Genomic DNA, 18697 nt, shown 5'->3' with positions numbered 1-18697 from the left:
ATCCTCCTTTTCCCTCACACAACACGTCACGTATCCTGCGCTCGTTGACCTAGGTGGCTGACTGCCACTGGACTGACTCAAGTTTCTCCAGGGCGGGGACTCCTGTTGAGTTCACTACTGACATGTGGCTGACTGCACGCACAACACAACCGCCCCTCGCCTTGAATGGAGGGAATGGAACTTTTATCTGGGCTGCATCTTTGAAACGAGCCTAGGAATGAGTTACCTCTGTGATGCCATTTTACAGAGGGGAAGACTGAGGCAGAGAGGAGCAGGGCTGGGATTTCAGCCTTGGCTGCTTTAGGACATCTTGGGGCTGGATAGCTGATGCCTGGGCCAGGTGATGCAGAAGCCTTACTCCCTTTCTTTATTATTATCATTATCATTATTTTAATAGAGATGGGGTCTCACTATGCTGCCCAGGCTGTTCTTAAACTCCTGGGTTCAAGCAAGCCTCACAAAGTGCTGGGATTACAGGTGTGTGCCATCACACCTGGCCCTATCACTTGCTTTCTAAGGTTGGCCCTGTTCAAGAAGCACCAACCAAGTGCCAGGCACGGCCGTCCAAACTGCTAGGAAGGCAGCTCAGAGGAGGTGGGCCCCTCGGCCAGAGGCAAGGGGCTGGCGAGTCACGGAGCTGGGGGTGGCACCCTGGAGCCCCATGCTCACCCAGTGACGTGTGTGCCCACCAGCCACAGCAGCAGCTCTTGGGGACCCATGCCATGCACTGCTTGGTCTCAGTTCACAGATCCCTCCTAGTCAGGGAGGGAAGCTGGCTGCCGAAGGCCACACAGCAGGCAGCGCAAGCCACAGCAGGACTTCAGAGGCCAGGTCCCTGTGACCCAAAGCCCAGTCCTCCCCACAGTGCCCCTGGCCCTTCTTCTCCCTGGGCCGTCTCTGGAAACTCCTCTCATGTCCCCTCACTGTGCTGCCCCAGCACAAAGCCTAACCTGGCTGCTGCCTCCAAGTTCAGGAGCAGCCACAGTGACTGTGGAGAAGGCAGCTGGGGCTCCCTGGCAAGTGGGGGCCGGCTGGGAGTGTCAGGACTTTGCAAGGGGAGCCAGGATGAAGCAGTGGGCTTGGCACATGGGCTCAGCCTCAGGGCGTTAGGAGCTCAGCATGGTTGAGGTGATGCCAGCCCGGCCCTTTCCTGGCCGTGTGCCCTCGGGCAAGCCACTTCCCCCCCACCTCCCATCTCATCTCAGTTTTCTCATCTATCCAAGGAGGATGGAGGAGCTTGGTGCCCACTGCAGAGCTGGTGCCCATGAGCACCCGGGATTTTCTTTGGTGGCTCTTGTGAGCGGCTCCAGGATTAGCCTGCCAGGCTCTAGGCAAAGAAGTAGGGCAGAACATAGGAAGACGGGCCTGGTGGCCATGGAGGGAGCAGAGCATAGAAGAGGGGCCCGGTGGTCATGGAGGGAGGGATGCCACTGCGGACCCAAGGGAAGGAAGGTGATGAAGAAAGCCTGCACCCGTCATCCCAGGCAAGGCTGGGTAACACAGGACCTGGGTCCCTCCCACCTCTCGGGGAAGAGTTTTGGGGGCTTTAGAAGGGGCCAGGGGAGGGGGCTCTACAGAAGCCCTGCTCCCCGCTTGGACGTTTGCCCAAGGGCCTTTGCTGCCCTGACCCTATCGCGTCATGCGGCCAGAAGCTTCCAGCCAGTGGGGCCAAGTAACTGAGTCACAGGCCGTTGCGGCTAATGCCACATCTGGAACTGTTTACAGTGCAATTCCGCCCAGAAATCAGTGGCCGCCTTCCTGGTGCTGCCGGCACGCACACTCGCGAGCGCACGCGCGCATGCACGCGCACACACACACACACACACACACACACACACACACACACACACACACACACAGAGGCATGTATGCGCCCCTCCTCCCCACCCCCGACCCCCAAAGAGTCAGACATTCTCCTGAGCCCAGAAGCCACGATCCCAAACCCTGCCTCCTGCTCCGCCTCCCCCACTCTTCAGGATTTCCTGAAAACCCAGAACTTTCTCCAGATGCGAGCCGGCCCCAGCCTTGCCACGTCAGAAGGGACAGAGCGGATCGTCTCGGGAAGAGTGGTGGTTTCCTTGGCCGCTCAGAGGTGCTGAGGCACGGCCTGGCCTGGTGGCCCCGGCATCTGCCTGGGGGGTTCTGCGGGATGGATAGCCGGCCCCGCCAACCCAGTGTTCAGACTACCTGTTCAGGAGGCTCTCAATGTGTACAGTAGTCTGCACATTGGTTAGGCTGGGCTTGGGTGAGCGGCTCGTCGAGACAGGCCCCCCAAACTCGCCGGCAGGTGAGTGTCATTTTCCACCACCCCGTTTCCCACTGTGGCAGAGCCTCGCATAGAAGATTCGAGGGCCTGGGTGGGAGAAGAGGCGCTGGGGAAAGGCAGAGGGAGCCCCGAGGCCGGCCGAGGGGTTGGGGGCCTGGCCCTATCAGTCCGCCATCCCCACCCCATGGCTGTAAATGTCTTCTCTTGTTTATTTTTTAAATAAAGAGATATTGATGTCTTGTGTCTCACTGAGGCATCTCAGAGGGTGGCCTCCTCCTCAGGGGTGGCTGCCACGTGTGTGACTCCAAGGGTCCCTACTGGGATCCTAACTTTGGTGGTGGCAGGGGACAGGTTCCATGACTGCCCCCTCCTGACTGGAGCCTGCTTTGTGTCTGGGGCTCACACAGGGCCCCTTTCACAGGTCAGCTGTTTCTCATTACGGCCGGCGCCCGGCCCTTCTCCCACCACTGCTCCAGACTCCAATGTGGGGCTCCACGGGAGGGTTGGGGGCTCTGGCTTTCAACTCTCAGATGAGGAAAACACGAAGGGCTCCTCACGTGAGGGAAGAGGAGATCTGAAAACTAGACTTGCAGTGCTGCCAGGCAGAGAGCTGCCAGGCTGAGGTTCAGGCCCAGAGGCTCCTCCAGGGCTCGCTGCCCCAGGCCTGGCATTCCCACCCAGGGTACCCTGGAAGGTCCCCACAGCCCTGAGCTGAAAGGCAGGGGACCAGCTCTCAGCTGGCCTGACAGCCCACATACCACAGTGCAGGCTGGTTTCTGACTGCAAGGCGGAAAGAGGGGAGAAAAAGTGAAAGGGCACCCCACCCCACCCGACCCCGGCCATTTTGAGGAGCCATCCGATCCGGACACGTTGAGTTCCTAGAGGAGCCTGAGGCGGGGAGAAGGCTGCGGACCACGCCTGGCTCCACACTCCTCCCACATCCCAACCCCATGAGGTTCGCTGGATCTGAGGTTCTGGAAGGTTCCACAGGGACCCCAGAAATGCTTGTATGATGGCTCAGCAGAGTCCACCACCCTGGGTTTAGAAACAGTGCCCCAGAGTCCTGCAGAGGCCTCAGGGCTCCTGAGGTTTCAGGAACATTCCAGAGATGAGCGTCTGGCCTCATGTGGAGCAGGATGATCCTTTCACCCCCAACGCCCTCGGTCAAGGGGACATCAGGCCTGGGCTGCAGCGGAGGTGTCCGGATGTCGGGCTGGGGTGTCCCTCAGGTCAGGGAGCATGGGCCCGCAGACGTGCGCTGGGGAAGCGTCCACCCCAGGGGGACCCTCCCCCACTCCATGACGCGGGGCAAGTCACCACTCAGAGCCTTAGATGGGGGTGACCACAGAGCCACCCGAATGGCAAGCGTGAGGGTTTCCTCGCGGGGAGTAGGGTTCTCCTCAGGTGTGGCCTCAGTGGGCTCTCTTAGCCAATGAGCCCAGCACAGAGCAGAGGTCCATAGCCACGAGGCCTTCCTCTCTTTGCTCCTCCCTGGGGCCAGCCAGGGCCCCCAACCTGCCTTCTCTCTAAGCCTGGGACTTCCAAGCCCAGTCCTGCCTGTCCTGGGGCTGGGGTGGCTGCCAGCAAGCCCCCAGTGGGGGGCACTCCCACAGAGCATTCCCCCAAACCCAAAGGGAAGAGAGCCAGGCAGGGCAGCTCCAGGGGCCTCAGGCAATCCCAGCCTCTCCACTGAGGTTGCCTGGACTGAATTGGTGGCTGTGCCATCCCAGGGACCATGGGGACTCGCCAGCTGGCCCTGCACCTGACATAGCCTCCAGCTCCTCCTCTATGCACTGGGGGTAGGTGGGTAGGTTCCCTCCTACAGAGAGGAGCTGGGAGGACTTGATGCTGGTAGCCACCAGGACAAAACCTGGGACACATGCGGTGAGCCAGGCACAGTCCTGGGCTCAAGTACCAGAATTCCCCCACTGGCTCCCGCAGTCCAGAGGGTACAGGCCACAGTCCTGACTTTATAGGTGGGGAGACGAAACACGAAGGGTTGACACCACCCAACCAATATCCTGGTGAATTCAGGGTGTCAAGCCCCAGCTGTCACGCTCAGAAACAACCAATATCCACTTCCTTCTTAGAAAGTGCTAGAACTGTTAGCTGGACTCACAGTTCCCACACACAGAGGCCCATCTTTCCCTTCTTGGGCTGCTAGAGGCTACATGGTGATGGGCATGGGGCAGCCATTTTAAACTATGAAGGGAGCCCTGTGTTAAGGTGGCAACAGGGGAGGCGGAGCCAGGCCCTGGACAGGCTTGCAGCACAGGGTCACCAAGCTCACTGAGATGTGAGCAAGAAACAGACTTCATCTCTTTAAGTGCCTTCATTTTGGGCCTCTGTTACAGATGCAAATCCACTGCCCACATAACACAGCCACGGCTCACGGGACAGCCTGCAGTCTTCTCCCGGAGCAACCAGGACAATGAGAAAAACACAGCTCTCTTTGCCAGGGACTCTTGAAAGCCAACCTGGACCGCATCAGAGTAGCAACAAGCTGTCACACAGAAGTAGCTTCCCTTCCAGGCCACTAAGCCATGGTTACGTCAAGAGAATTAAGCAAGAAATGGGTTGATCAGGGCCATAAAAAAGAATGAGATCCTGTCATTTGCAGCAATACGAATGGAACTGGAGGTCATTATGTTAAGTGAAATAAGCCAGGCACAAAAAGACAAATCTTGCATGTTGTCACTCATACATGGGAGCTAAAAAAAAAAGGTAGAAGAACGGATCTCACAGAGGTGGAGAGTAGAAGGATAAATACTAGAGGTTGGGACAGGTGGGGACAAGTAGGGGGTAAAGACAGGTGGGTTAATGAGTACAAACATACAGCTAGAGAAAAGGCATTAACTTCTATTGTTCAACAGCAGAGTAGGGTGACTGCAGTTAAGACTATAGTTAACAACACTGGTCTGGTGTTTTTTTTCTTTGAGACACAGTTTCACTCTTGTTGCTCAGGCTGGACTGCAATGGCGCAATCTCGGCTCACCGCAACCTCTGCTTCCCAGGTTCAAGTGATTCTCCCACCTCAGCCTCCCCAGTAGCTGGGATTACAGGTATGCGCCACCATGCCAGACTAATTTTGTATTTTTAGTAGAGACGGGGTTTCTCCATGTTGGTCAGGCTGGTCTCGAACTCCCAACCTCAGGTGATCTGCCCGCCTCATCCTCCCAAAGTGCTGGGATTAATGGCGTGAGCCACTGAGCCCAGCCTGTTTTTTTTATTTTTGAGAGGGAGTCTCATTCTGTCACCCAGGCTGGAGTGCAATGGGGCGATCTCGGCTCCCTGCAACCTCTGCCTCCCAGGTTCCAGTGATTCTCCTGCCTCAGCCTCCCAAGTAGCTAGGATTACAAGCGTGCGCCAACACATCTGGCTAATTTTTGCATTTTTAGTAGAGAAGGGGCTTCACCATGTTGGCCAGGCAGGTCTCAAACACCTGACCCCAGGTGATCCCCCACCTCAGCCTCCCAGAGTGCTGAGATTACAGGCACGAGCCACTGCGCCCGGCCAACAATGCAACAGTGTATTGTCAATTTCTTCTTCTTCTTCTTTTTTTTTTTTTCTTTTGAGACAGGGTCTTGCTCTGTGGCCCAGGCTGGAGTGCGGTGGTGTGATCGTAGCTCACTACAGCCTCCATCTCCTGGGCTCAAGTGACCCTCCCACCTCAGCCTCCTGAGTAGCTGGGACTACAGGTATGTGCCACCATGCCCAGCTAATTTTTTTTGAGTTTTAATAGACACACGGTAATGCTATGTTGCTCAAACTGATCTTGAATGCCTGAACTCAGGCCACCTTCCTACCTCAGCCTCCCAAAGTGCCGGGATTATAGGCCTGAGGCACCGTGCCCGGCCTTGTATATTTCAAAGTAGTCAGAAGAGAGGACCTGAACTGTTCCGAACACAGGAAAATGAGGAATACAAAAGTGACAGACACCACAAACACCCTGCTGTGATCATTACATACTCTGTACATCTAATAAAACATCACAGGGACCTCATAAATATGTCAAACATTATGTATCTTTTTTTACATAGGACAATCAGGAGGGATGCTCGGTCAGCATGGAGAGCAGAGGCCAGTCAGCAGTGTCCTTGCTCAAGGCCTGCCCCCTCACTCACAGTGAACGAGTCCCTCCCATGACTCAGCATTCAACACTGCTCCCTGTAGTCATCACCCAGGGGCCTCTCCACTTCCTTCCCATAATGACGAGCATGTGGGGATCGTTCTGCACACTGTGGCCAAGCACTGCACAGTGGGCAGAGACCATCCTAGACCACTTCGCAGACAGAAAAACTGAGGCCCAGAGAGGCAAAGGGCCTGACTGAGCTGTAAGTGATGGAACCCTGGCGCCCCTGGAGGCTGGCTGCATGCCTGAGCCCCTGACCCTTGGGCATAGCCCCTGACCCTTGGGCATGGCCCCTTCTCTTGAGCATGGGGCAGTCACAGTGGCACTGGAGGTCAGGGCCTGTTTGTAGCCTGCTAGTGACTCTGTCACCCTCCATCTCCCTTTTGCACTCTAGGAGCTGGCCCCATGGGGGCCATGTACAATGTGAGCCTTTTGGCACATGGTGCCTGCTCTCCAGCCCTGGGTTATGGTTGTTTTTTGTTTGTTTGTTTTGAGATGGAGTCTCGCTGTCACCCAGGCTGGAGTGCAGTGGCACAATCTTGGCTCACTGCAACCCCCGCCTCCTGGGTTCAAACGATTCTCCTGCCTCAGCCTCCTGAGTAGCTGGGATTACAGGTGTGTGCCACCACTCCTGGCTAATTTTTGCAATTTTAGTAGAGACGGGGTTTCATCATGTTGGTCAGGCTGGTCTCGAACTCCCGACCTCGTGATCCACCTGCCTCGGCCTCCCAAAGTGCTGGGATTACAGGCGGGAGCCACCGTGCCCAGCGAGTTACGGTCCTAATGGTGACTCGGGGTAGAGTGGCGCAGTGACTGAATGAGTTCTGCCCAGAGGGAGCACCCACCCGCTCTTCCCCGGCTGCCCCACCTACCCGGGTGGCCTGCTCCCGCCTGCCACTCACCTCCTCATCCTTGTACCAGGACAGCGACTCAGCAGTCAGCACAAACCAGTACTCCTTGGAGCCGCCCTTCATCAGGCTGATGTTGTTGATGGTCAGCCAGCCCCTGCGGATCACCTGGGGGAAAGCGCGCAGCTTAGCGGGGAACCTCGCTCAGCGCCCCAGCCATCCCCCAGCGCAGCAGCCTTGCCCACAGCTCAGTGGGAAGCCAGGGACCGCGATAGAGACACCTCCAGTCCCAAAGCCCAGGAAACCCAGTTCCAACCTGTCCCAAGCATTTCCAGCGGGAAACCAACATGGGGTGCCACCTGGGCAGGTGGGCGGACAGACAGACTCACTGGGCCAGGGGCTGATGGGAGATAGAGTCACAGAGGCCTGATGGAAAGGGGCCCATGGGAGGAGTCCCTGGGGCTTGTGTGTGGGGCTGTGGCACATGAAATGTGACATCTAAGGAACTGCACTTGTTTGTGTGAGATAAGGTTCCAAGGGTAGCATCCACACAGAGGGCTAGGGTCAAAGGTGTGAGCCCAGGGGCCCTCCGCAAGGACACTGAAGGAGCATGGCTCATGTCCCAACCTGGCTGCAAGCCTAGTGGTCGTCCTTTTGACCGACACATCAGGGTTCTAGGCTGGGAGACCCCGTGGATGGGGATTGTGTGGTTGTAGCTGTCATCTGAGTGGGGGTCAGAACCCAGGCCTGCGGAGGGACTCACCTGACAGCTAACGGCTGGCAGCCTGGGGGCTGTGCTCCCACGCTCCCTGGCCGCTGGAGGCATGTGTGGACAGAGCCCCCCACCCCACTCAGGACGAGGGCCCTGGGAGCTGCAAGAAGCACACAGAGGCACGCACAGGGCGGCCTGGGACCCAGGCACTGACAGACTTGGCCAAGCTACAAAGGGTGGGCTGAGCACGGCCACAGACAGCTGCGAAGGGCTGGCCTGCATGACCCAGTGCAGGGCATGGCAGGGCATGGCATGGCAGGAGCGCCAGAGATGGGGCCTCCAGGAATCCCTCTGGGGCCCAGATGCTGTCCTAGTCGGGGGCAGTCCTCTGGAGGGGCTTCATCCGAACTACCCCGACCTACCCCGGGCCTGACATTCTGAATCAGGGCCACCAGCCCACAGCTCCAGCGGCTCCTTGGTGGCTGGATGTGAGTGCTAAGCCCCAGGTGGCCATGAAGATGGAGGTGGCTAAAGAGTACCCAGGGACCCCTGGACCATGCAGAAGTCACTGCCCAGGTTGGGGACAGCATGAGATGCCACCGGGCACCCCTTGTTAAGGCCAAGGGTACAGACTTATCCCTTCCTGGGATGAGCAGACAGGACTCTCACAGTTGTCTGGAGCAGGCAGTGACCCCTGGCATCTGGCCATTCACGGGCTGCCTGGTGGTGGGTGAGGGGGCTGAGGCCAGCAGCCCCTGTGAGGCCACAGCATCCCCTCTGGGAACGCAGTGACAAGCTCTTCTTGGTCTGCCCAGGACGTCCTGGTGTTAGCACCAAAGGCCTGGCATTCTGGGAATGCCTCCATTCACCCGGGGGGAGCGGGGTGGGGGCACTGCCTTGTCTCAGCCCAGGGCTAGGCACAGAACGAGTGCTTAGTAGACCCTGGTTCCATGCCTGAAGGACAACTAGGTGAGGGAAAACAGGGAGACAGGCTATCAGTGCTCCCCCAGAGAAATGTGAGGCCTCCATACTCCTAGGCCTGGCCCGGTTTCCAAGGGGAGGGATGTGCTCGCGCACCCCTAGGTGGCCTGGCTCTCCTGCCTCCAGCCGGGGTTAGTGTTGGTCAGAGCTGGAGGACAGGGCCCATGCTACGCTTTGGGGTGCATGGCCAGAGAGCCAGGGCACTGATCGGGGCCATGCTGGGGATGGCACACCGAGCCTTGGGGCAGGAGGTCTGGCAGAAGCCCTGAGGTGCCCTTGTCCACATGGGTTCAGATACAAAATCTCACCCTAGGGAGCTGCAAGCTGTGGGTGGCAAACAAAGGCACTGTTAGCCATCCACCACTTGCGACCCAGAGAAAAGGGAGGGGCCAGGCCTCAGTAGAAAGTCAGGTTTGCATCCAAGGGACACATCCCAATGGGACTGGGCTTAGAAGGAAGTGGGGGTGGGAGAGAGAGAAGAGACGGCAGGCCGTCACGGGCTGGGGTGCAGTGACAGGCAGGCAGGCACATGGGGCGGCATGGGTGGCAGGGCAGGCAGGGAGCGGAAAGCAGGGATCCCCTGGCAGGCTGCTCCAGCCTCTTTCCTGGGTGAGGGTCCTGGCCTGAGTCTCCCGGGTAGAGATGGAAACCACAGATGGGAGACCCAGAGGTCACAGCCACGCTCATGACAGGGCTGGGCTATGTGGCCTCTGGTAGGAAAAGAGGAACCCCTAAACCTCTTGGGGTACAAGGGAGAAGCAGGTTCCTGGCCTTGGCCTGGCAAATTCAAGGGGACTGGGGGGAACACATGAGGAACCTGAAAACCACAAGCCCGAGGCCAACTAATTCTTCCCGTCACTGCCCCCACTCATGGCCCTATCTGCACACCCAGGCCCCGGGAGCAGCGAGGCCCTGGCATAGGATCGGCTCAGCTACAAGAAAGATCCTGGGATTGCCAGAAGATCCTGCCAGAGAGCAGTGGCAGGGATGACCAGTGCCTTGGTGGCTGGCAGTGGGAGAATGTCCAGCAAAAGGGAGCCCCTGCTAGGACTGGAGGCACAGGCTGTGCTGTCCAAGTGTAAGAGCTGGGCTGAGGCCAGCTGCCTAGAGGTGAGCTCCATGAGCTGGGCTCAGCTCTCAGATATGAGTAGCAGGCTGCTTCCCACTGGGCTGGGCTGGACTGGGCCTTATGCCCATCTCACGCCCCACAATGGGCCCCAGCCAAGGGCTCTGCACAAAGTAAGGAGGTGTTACCCACAGCAGGGACGGACAGCAAATATGATTCATCTCGGGGGCCTTGTCAATCGACTGGTACAAGATACCTGGAGCACTGTGGTGAGAATTCTGGGCGTGGCAGGAAACGGTGCTAGGATCAATTAGTTTGCCTGTCACAGGCAAAGGATAGGAGAACGGGTAAGTGGAACAGGAGAGCCTCATCAATTTATCTGGAGGACAAGAGGCAGCAACTAGGAAAGGGGCTCCTGATTGACCAGTCATGCCTGCCATGCATAGAGAACAGGGTATCATATAGGGAAAAAAACAATACCTTAATCACTTAGCCACATCTGCTATAGAACAGGAGTGGTGGCAAGCTTATTTGGAAAGAATGCCAGGATTGATTAGCAATGTCTGCCATGGGCATGTGCTAGAGGAGCAGCACAAGGCAAAGAATGCTAGATCAACTAGCCATGTCTGCCATGGGCACAAGAGGGCAAGTTTTCTGCCATGTGGAAAAATATACTCTGATCCATGAGTGACATCTGCATAGGAGATAGAAGGAGGAGGGGCAGTGCGAAGAATAAATTCTGGTCTGGCTTAAGTGAGATCTTCCACAGCCAGGGATGTGAGGGGAGGTAGGGGCAGTGTGTAAATATTTGCCATCCCTGACCTACAGGAAACCAGGAAAACCTGCCAGGAACTGGCTGCAGGAGTGCGCCTTCAAGGGTGGCGGTCCAGTTAGTGCCTGTGTGAGTCGACTTACACCCAGGGCAACGCGCAGTCCAGCGCTGGCTGTGGCATGGGGTTTCCAGGTTAGCTCGATTTTTAGTATTTTTGTTATTTGGAGGGGATGGGGAACAGGGAATATTAAGGGGTGGGCGGGGTCTCCATCACCACTAGATTCTCTAACGTTTGCTACCACACTAAGCATGTACTTACCAGGATCTCCCCCTTTGAATATGCAAAGTTAGGGTTGTGGGTAAATCAGGGAAGAGCAGGCAGAGGAAAAGAGATGGAAGGGACGTGAAGGGGACAAAGAAAAAGCAGGAAAAGCACAAAAACAGGAGAAGAGAAGAGCAGGGGAAAAAACAGCAAAAGAAAAAAAATTACATGCTATTAATCATATTCATGGTGTTAATATTTAATTCATTATCATCTCAAGAAACAAAAAAGCAACAACATATGTATTACCTACGGCAAGCGCAAAAATAAATCATGCAGTGGTTACGTTCTTCCTTCCAGTAGGCTCTACGATCGTGCAAGGTACACGGTGGAGTCCCCGCCCCCACCCCTGCCCAATGGGGAGAAGGGAGGGACATAGGCAGAAATTTTGTGAAGATTATGGGTTTCCTTTTCTTTCTTTTTTTTTTTTTTTTTTTTTTTTTTTGACATGGAGTCTCTCTCAGCCGCCCAGGCCAGAGTGCAGTGGTGCGATCTTGGCTCACCACAACCACCATCTCCTGGGTTCAAGTGATTCTCCTGTCTCAGCCTCCCGAGTAGGTGGGATTATAGGCACCCGCCATCATGCCCGGCTAATTTTTTGTATTTTAGTAGAGACGAGGTTTCACCATGTTGGCCAGGCTGTTCTCTAACTCTTGACCCTCAGGTGATCCACCCGCCTTGGCCTCCCAAAGTGTTAGGACTACAGGCGTGAGCCACCGTGCCCGGCCAGGTTTTCTTAAAAAATTAATAATAAAGGCCAGACACGGTAGCTCAAGCCTATAATCCCAGCACTTTGTCTGGGCGAGGCAGGTGGATCGTCTGGGGTCAGGAGTTTGAGATCAGCCTGGCCAACATGGTGAAACCCTGTCTCTACTAAAAATACAGAAATTAGTCAGGGGTGGTGGCAGGCTCCTGTAATCCTCACTACTCAGAAGGCTGAGGCAGGAGAATCACATGAAGCTAGGAGATGGAGGTTGCGATGAGCCGAGACCACGCCACTGCACTACAGCCTTGGTGGCAGAGTGAGACTCTGTCTCAAAAAAAAAAAAAAAAAAAAAAAAAAAAAGGCCGGGTGTGGTGGCTTATACCTGTAATTCCAGCACTTTGGGAGGCCGAGGCGGGTGGATCGCCAGGTCAGGAGTTTGAGACCAGCCTGGCCAAGATGGTGAAACCCCCTCTCTACTAAAAATACAAAAAAATTAGCTGGGTATGGTGGCAGGCGCCTGTAATCCCAGCTACTCAGGAGGCTGAGGCAGAGAATTGCTTGAACCCGGGAGGTGGAGGTTGCAGCGAGCCGAGATCATGCCACTGCACTCCAGCTGGGACACAGAACAAGACTCCATCTCAAGAAAAAATATTTAAAAAAATTAGCCTGGTGTCGTGGTGGGCACCTGTAATCCCAGCTACTGGGAAGGCTGAACCAGGAGAATCGCTTGAACCTGGGAGGCAGAGGTTGCAGTGAGCCAAGATTGCGCCACTGCACTGCAGCCCATTGTCATGCGAGACTCCGTGTCAAAATAATAATAATAATAAGGCACTGAAGGCAGGCATTGATACAGCCGTTCATATTTCACAAGGCCTCTAGCTGGGTTAAGATGTCAAGGTACAACCCTTTGTGGCTCAGGGCCTCTCCAGGTGTAGGGCTTCAACTATCCCAAGCTCCCCTGAGCTGCTAGTGACAATGTAGTTTCCAGCGGCTCTCACCTAGGGGCTCCCAATCCCTGGGGCTGTGTTGGAAAGCTCAAAGAGGTCACAGACCCCCGCTCAAGGGAAAAATTCTTATTTATATCTTTATTATTATTTTTGGAGACAGAGTCTGGCCCTGTCACCCAGACTGGAGTGCAGTGGCGCAATCTTGGCTCACTGTAACCTCTGTCTCCAAGGTTCAAGCAATCCTCCTGCCTCAGCCTCCTGAGTAGCTGAGATTACAGGCACGTGCCACCACGCCTGGCTAATTTTTTGTATTTTTAGTAGAGATGGGGTTTTTGCCATGTTAGCCAGGCTGGTCTCAAACTCCCGAGCTCGGGCAATCCGCCCGCCTCGGCCTCCTAACGTGCTAGAATTACAGGCGTGAGCCATCATGCCCAGCCTATTATTAATTTTTAAGACTAGGTCTCATTGTATTGCCCTGGATGGTCATGAACTGCTGGGCTCAAGTGATCCTCCCGCCTTGGCCCCCTAAGTAGCTGGGGTGATAGGCATGAGCCACCACGCCCAGGTAATTTTTAAATATTATTATTTGTAGAGACAGGGTCTTTCTATGTTGCCCAGGCTGGTCTCAAACTCTTAGCCTCAAGTGATCCTCCCACCTCGGCCTCCCAAAATGCTGGGATTACAGGCATGAGCTACTACTGTGCCCAGCCAAGAGTCAAGTTCTAACCCTGGCCTTGGATGGCATATAGGGCCTTCTGGGTGGGTAAAATGTGCCCACTAGGCCCTGCCAGCGTGTCGGCTCTCAGACCACCTCCCAGAATTATCAATTCCTAAGCGGCCTCTAGAGGCCGAGACAGCAGATGGCCTGGTACTGAGGCTATGGGGGGGCTTTCCACAGGCCGAGCTCCATCACTGGGGCTTGGCTGTCACTTAGCATCCTCCCGCCCCCAGGGTAGAGCGGCAGGCTGCAGAGGGGTGTGCTACCTGATTGGGGATGGCTCTCTTCTTGTTCAGCTGCGTGCTCCTCTGCTGGGCACTGAAACCAAAGAACAGACAGGGTTCATGTGGACAAGATGCTGAGGGGGAAGAAGGGCAAGAGGCGAATGTGGCTGTTCTCTCCCTGGGGACCAAGTGAGCAGCCACAGGTAGAGGCAGAGAGAAGCCCCCTGCACACAAAGAACTGAGCAAGGGAAACGGCCTGGGCACACGGAACAAGTAGATGTATCTGGTTCAACTGAGGCTTCTAGGCCGTCATCTCAGCTGACTTACTAAAGCGCAGGTTACTTCCAGATGTCACTAGAATCCCAGAGTTTCTAAGGGGAAGTGTGAGAAGGTGTTGCCTAAGATGAGTGCAGTGGCGCAATCACAGCTCACTGCAGCCTTGACCTCCTGGGCTCAAGTAATTACCCTGCCTCAGTCTCCCGAGTAGCTGGAACCACAGGTGCATACCACCATGCTCAGCTAATTTTTGATTTTTTGTAGAGACGAGGTTTCACTGTGTTGCCCAGGCTGGTCTTAAATTCCTAGACTCAAGGGATCTGCCAGGCTCCACCTCCCAAAGTGCTGGGATTACAGGCATGAGCCACTGCACCCGGCCCTTCTTCCTACTCTTCTCATCATTTGATCCCAACACCAGCCTGTAAGTGGCTCTAACCACAGAGCCATCCAGTCTTAGACATCAGACTGTGGGACAGCTGCTGGCCATGAAACGGCACGTATCTTGCATGACTCCTGACCCAAATTTAGATGACATCCAAGGTCGACAGAGTGTGTTTCTATAAGGTTCCTTATTCATCCACAATCCCAGATCTCTTTTCTTCTTTATCCATCCTACTTCCTGGCTAGTTCATGCCAGCATAGACAAATCCCACTATATTTTATATGTGGACACCTACTCCACCACCTTACGGTTCTAATATATTTTCTACTCTGAAAATCATATCACCACTTGCAAACAACGTATATCTCCTGTTACTTATCCATCATATTTTCTTTTCTTTTCTTATTGCTTTGGCTGAAACTTTCAGAATATGGAAAAGCAAGTCAGCTTGGTCACCTTCCTTTCCTGACTACCTCGGGGGTTTTGTTTTAAAGTCCAAGTTGGCTACAGAATAAGGGAGAAAGTAGGCTTCTGTTTCTAGATCAGGAAAGGCTGGAAAACTAAGAACAAAGGCAGAATTTTATCCAATGATATTCCCAACATTCAATAAGTTTATTATAGGGCTTCTTATGTGGGCCATTTATTTACTTATTTATTTTTGAGACAGAGTCTCACTCTGTCACCCAGGCTGGAGAGCCCTGGTGTGATCATGGCTCACTGCAGCCTTGACTTCCCGGGCTCAGGTCATTCTCCCACCTCAGCCTCCCAAGTAGCTGAGATTATGCACCACCACCATGCCCAGTTGATTTTTGTATTTTTTGTAGACACAGGGTTTCACCATGTTTCCCAGACTGGTCTCAAACTCCTGGGCTCCAGCGATCCACCCACCTTGGCCTCCTGCAAGGTACTGGGATTACAGGCATGAGCCACTGTGCCAGGCTTGGGCCCTGTTTATAATATATATTTGGAGGGCAATGGGAAGCCCAGAGCATCCAAGCACAAGAAGGATTTTCATCAACGGCATCTGAAGGAGGTGGCACTGAGCTGAGCCAACCTTCACAGTGATGGCTGAGTGACAGCGAGGTCCCAGAGGTGCTATTTCTTGAGGGCCTCCTGGCTCCCATCCTTGCCAGGGCTCCCTCAAATAGCAGCCCACAAGGTGGCCCCTCTCCTGAGCCTGGACCTAATCAGAAGCATCCTGGTGTCTTGGGGGAAAATCCAAAATCCTCCCACGGACCTGCAGGGCCCTCCTGGCGACGGAGCCTGGCCGCTGGCTCTCTTACCTCCACCTGCCTGGTCTTGTAGCCTTCCTTCCCTGGGTCCAATTCTCTGGGGTCCCCCTGGCATCACCTGACTTCTTCATGAAGATCTCTCCAGGTCACATTCCCGGCTCCCCTTTCCCACAGCCTACCCCTACCCTCTCTTCCTACTCTCATCATCCTTGTGACAATTTGTTTAAGGACTCCACCTCCCCAGCCTGCAGGCTCTGAAACAGCAGGGGCTACAGCTGGTGCGGTCAAGGTCCTGGCCTGGGCTCTGAGAGAGCACCCCATAGCTCTGCAGCAGGCCCCAGGGATGTCCCACCCAGGGCTGGGGCCACCCAGCCAGGGCGTACCCGTTCACACACCAGGGCAAAGGCACACAGCAGGCAATACCCACCAGGTCACCAACTGCTCAGTATAGTAACAGCTGGTGTAAGTGGGAAGGCCCAGGAATCCAGAGGAAAGAGTGGTCAAAGGAAAAACAGGAGAGATTGTGAGAAGGAACTGTGGATGAAGTGTGAGAAGCAGAGACATCAAGGTGAGGAAAACAGCAGCAAACCAAAGATGGGGACCAGCGCTGTGAGCCCACACATACCCGGTGGCCGGGAGCACAGGGCCGGGGGCTGCCACCCACAGGCAGGGGAGGCCCAGTCAGGGACCTCGGCTCATCTCTAGGAGGGGTTCTGATGAGGCCCTCATTCCTTCCTTTTCCTTCCTCCCTTCTCCTCACCTACCTGGTGCCCAGCACAGAACAGATCCTCAATCAGCTTTGTCAGTTGCACCGATAAATGTTCTATCTGCTGACTCCATAGCCTGAGATTTGGCTCTAGAGGCCCTCCCCTAGGAAGCCTGCCTGGCCCCTCAAGGCAAGGCCCAACGGCCGCCCTCTGGACACCCACAGGCCCTGCACGGCCCTGCCCAGCACTAAGCACACTACACCTTAACGGCCTGGGTCCCCGTCGGTTCCCTGCATGGGGCCTTCCTCTGAGGGTGGGGAGCTGGGTGTGGGTTTGCCCACTGCTCCATCACAGGGCCCAGTGAGAGGGCATACCAGCGGCACCATCCGGCCTGCCTCAGGCAGGAAGGCCTGCGTGAGCCTCTCCAACAATCTGAGTGAGGCCCAAGCATGCCAAGGGGCTGAAGGAATCAGCGGGTGATGCCTGAGACCACTAGCACTGAATCGACATCCTGCTGAAATCAGAGCTCCCCGATCTGGGCCCTCATCTGGGTGCCAAGGAAGGTTCTGGTTTAAATCTACAGTGTATGCCTTGAAGCTAGGGAGACCCCAGGCAGCATTTCCCAAAGAGCAGCTTCCGGAGCCCTGAGCCCATGAGATGCTGCCCATGAAGGGGCAGAGTCTGGGAAAAGCTGCACACTGATTGCTAAAGGCTCTGAGAAGTCCTGAGGGAGAGGGGGTGCAGCAGCTGGCAGGCTTCGCCCTCTCCGTGCAGGTCTGAACATAGCACTGTCCTCTCCCTAAACTAACCATGGGGATGCCTCACAGAAGGCATGTTGGTTGGGGACAGTGGACCATTATCAGCTCAGGAGAGCTTCCAGATATTCTCAGGTGGCTCTGCCTTCACCCTAGGACCCCCGACAGAGACTGTCTGACCCCTGCCCTCTCAGAGAATCCCAACTCGGTCACCTCCTTGGATCTGAAAGTGAGGATTGGTGCCGCCCGACCAGCCACTGTCTCCAAAAGTACCTACTTGGCAAACCCAATGAAGTCCTCATGGTTCGTGTTGATGTAGGACTGCTCAATGTCGATCAGCAGAAGAATCTAGGGGAGAGCAGGGGTCACTGTGAGTATAGGGCCAAGCCTGGCAAGCGGGGGCGGCGGCAAGAGCATTTCCTGGTCTTGGCAGCAGGGAAGGCGTGGGAACCAGGAGGCTTCCCAGACAGGAGAACAGGGGGCTGGTGTCACATTCCCCACACCCTCACAGGCAACAGAGCCTGGGACAACAGAGCACAGCCACGCAGCCCAATGTGCCAGTCACAGGCAGGGCCGCTGTACCCAAGGTCTGGAGTCTTGATTGAGCCACTAACTGGCCATGTGATCCTGGGCCTCACGTTACTGAGCTGTGGAATGGGATGACAGGAGGCCCAACTGCCAAGGGTTTAATAATGTGCAGCTGTTTGTTTTTTTTTTCTTCGAGACGGAGTCTCGCTGTCAACCAGGCTGCAGTGCAGTGGCGCAATCTTGGCTCACTGCAACCTCTGCCTCCTGGGTTCAAGCAATTCTCCTGCCTCAGCCTCCCAAATAGCTGGGATTACAGGTGCCTGCCACCATGCCCAGCTAATTTTTGTATTTTTAGTAGATACAGGGTTTCACTGAGTTGGCCAGGCTGGTCTCGAAATCCTGACCTCATGATCCGCCCACCTCGGCCTCTCAAAGTGCTGGGATTACAAGCATGAGCCACTGCACCTGGTTTTTTTTTACAGAAAAGAACTTACTCTGTCTCCCAGGCTGGAGTGCAGTAGAATAATCATAGCCTCAAACTCCTGGGCTCAAGCAACCCCCTGCCTCAGCGTCCCAAGATGCTGGGGCAGCAGGCATGTGCCACCACACCTGGCTGATTTTTCTTTTTTTTTTGTAGAGGCGGGGTCTCACTATGTTGCCCAGACTGGTCCTGAACTCCTAGGCTCAAGTGATCCTCCTGCTTTGGCCTCCCAAAGTGCTGGGATTACAGGTGTGAGCCACTGCAAGCCACTGCCTTGTATTTTTTTCCTTTTCTTTTTTTTGGGAGACAGAGTCTCACTGTGTCACCCAGGCTGGCATGCAGTGGCGCAATCTCGGCTCACTGCAACCTCTGACTCCTGGGTTCAAGCAATTCTCCTGCCTCAGCCTTCCGAGTAGCTGGGACCACAGGCACATGCCACACCACCCGGCTAATTTTTTGTATTTTAGTAGAGACGGGTTTTCACTGTGTTGCCCAGGCTGGTCTCGAACTCCTGAGCTCAGGCAATCCACCTGCCTTGGCCTCCCAAAGTGCTAGGATTACAGGCGTGAGCCACTGTGTCCAGCCTGTAAAGTCTTTAGCGCCTGGCGTGTTCAAAGTGTTGCATTAAAACTGTGAAGCTAA

General features: G+C 55.3%; 1 protein-coding gene across 14 annotated transcripts in view; it reads right to left on the bottom strand.

Annotated features, from left to right (window-relative positions):
- DNM2 (dynamin 2) overlaps positions 1-18697 on the bottom strand; it is a 118665-nt gene that overhangs the window by 13460 nt on the left and 86508 nt on the right. For 8 of the 14 annotated variants that reach the window (XM_055238515.2, XM_063616003.1, XM_055238514.2 and 5 more), the window contains exons 12-14: positions 17324-17394; positions 13737-13788; positions 7301-7414 (exon numbers count right to left, since the gene is read on the bottom strand). In XM_055238515.2, coding sequence (XP_055094490.1) covers positions 7301-7414; positions 13737-13788; positions 17324-17394 — 237 coding nt within the window. Of the gene's footprint in view, positions 1-7300; positions 7415-11096; positions 11109-13736; positions 13789-17323; positions 17395-18697 lie in introns of all 14 variants that reach the window. The other 6 variants (XM_055238516.2, XM_055238509.2, XM_063616001.1 and 3 more) reach the window with 1 other exon arrangement.

The sequence above is a fragment of the Symphalangus syndactylus genome, chromosome 13 (genome assembly GCF_028878055.3).
Source record: "Symphalangus syndactylus isolate Jambi chromosome 13, NHGRI_mSymSyn1-v2.1_pri, whole genome shotgun sequence".
NCBI classification, from domain to species: Eukaryota; Metazoa; Chordata; class Mammalia; order Primates; family Hylobatidae; genus Symphalangus; species Symphalangus syndactylus.
Note: the sequence above shows the minus strand (reverse complement) of the source record. Positions and strands in the feature narration are given on the sequence as shown.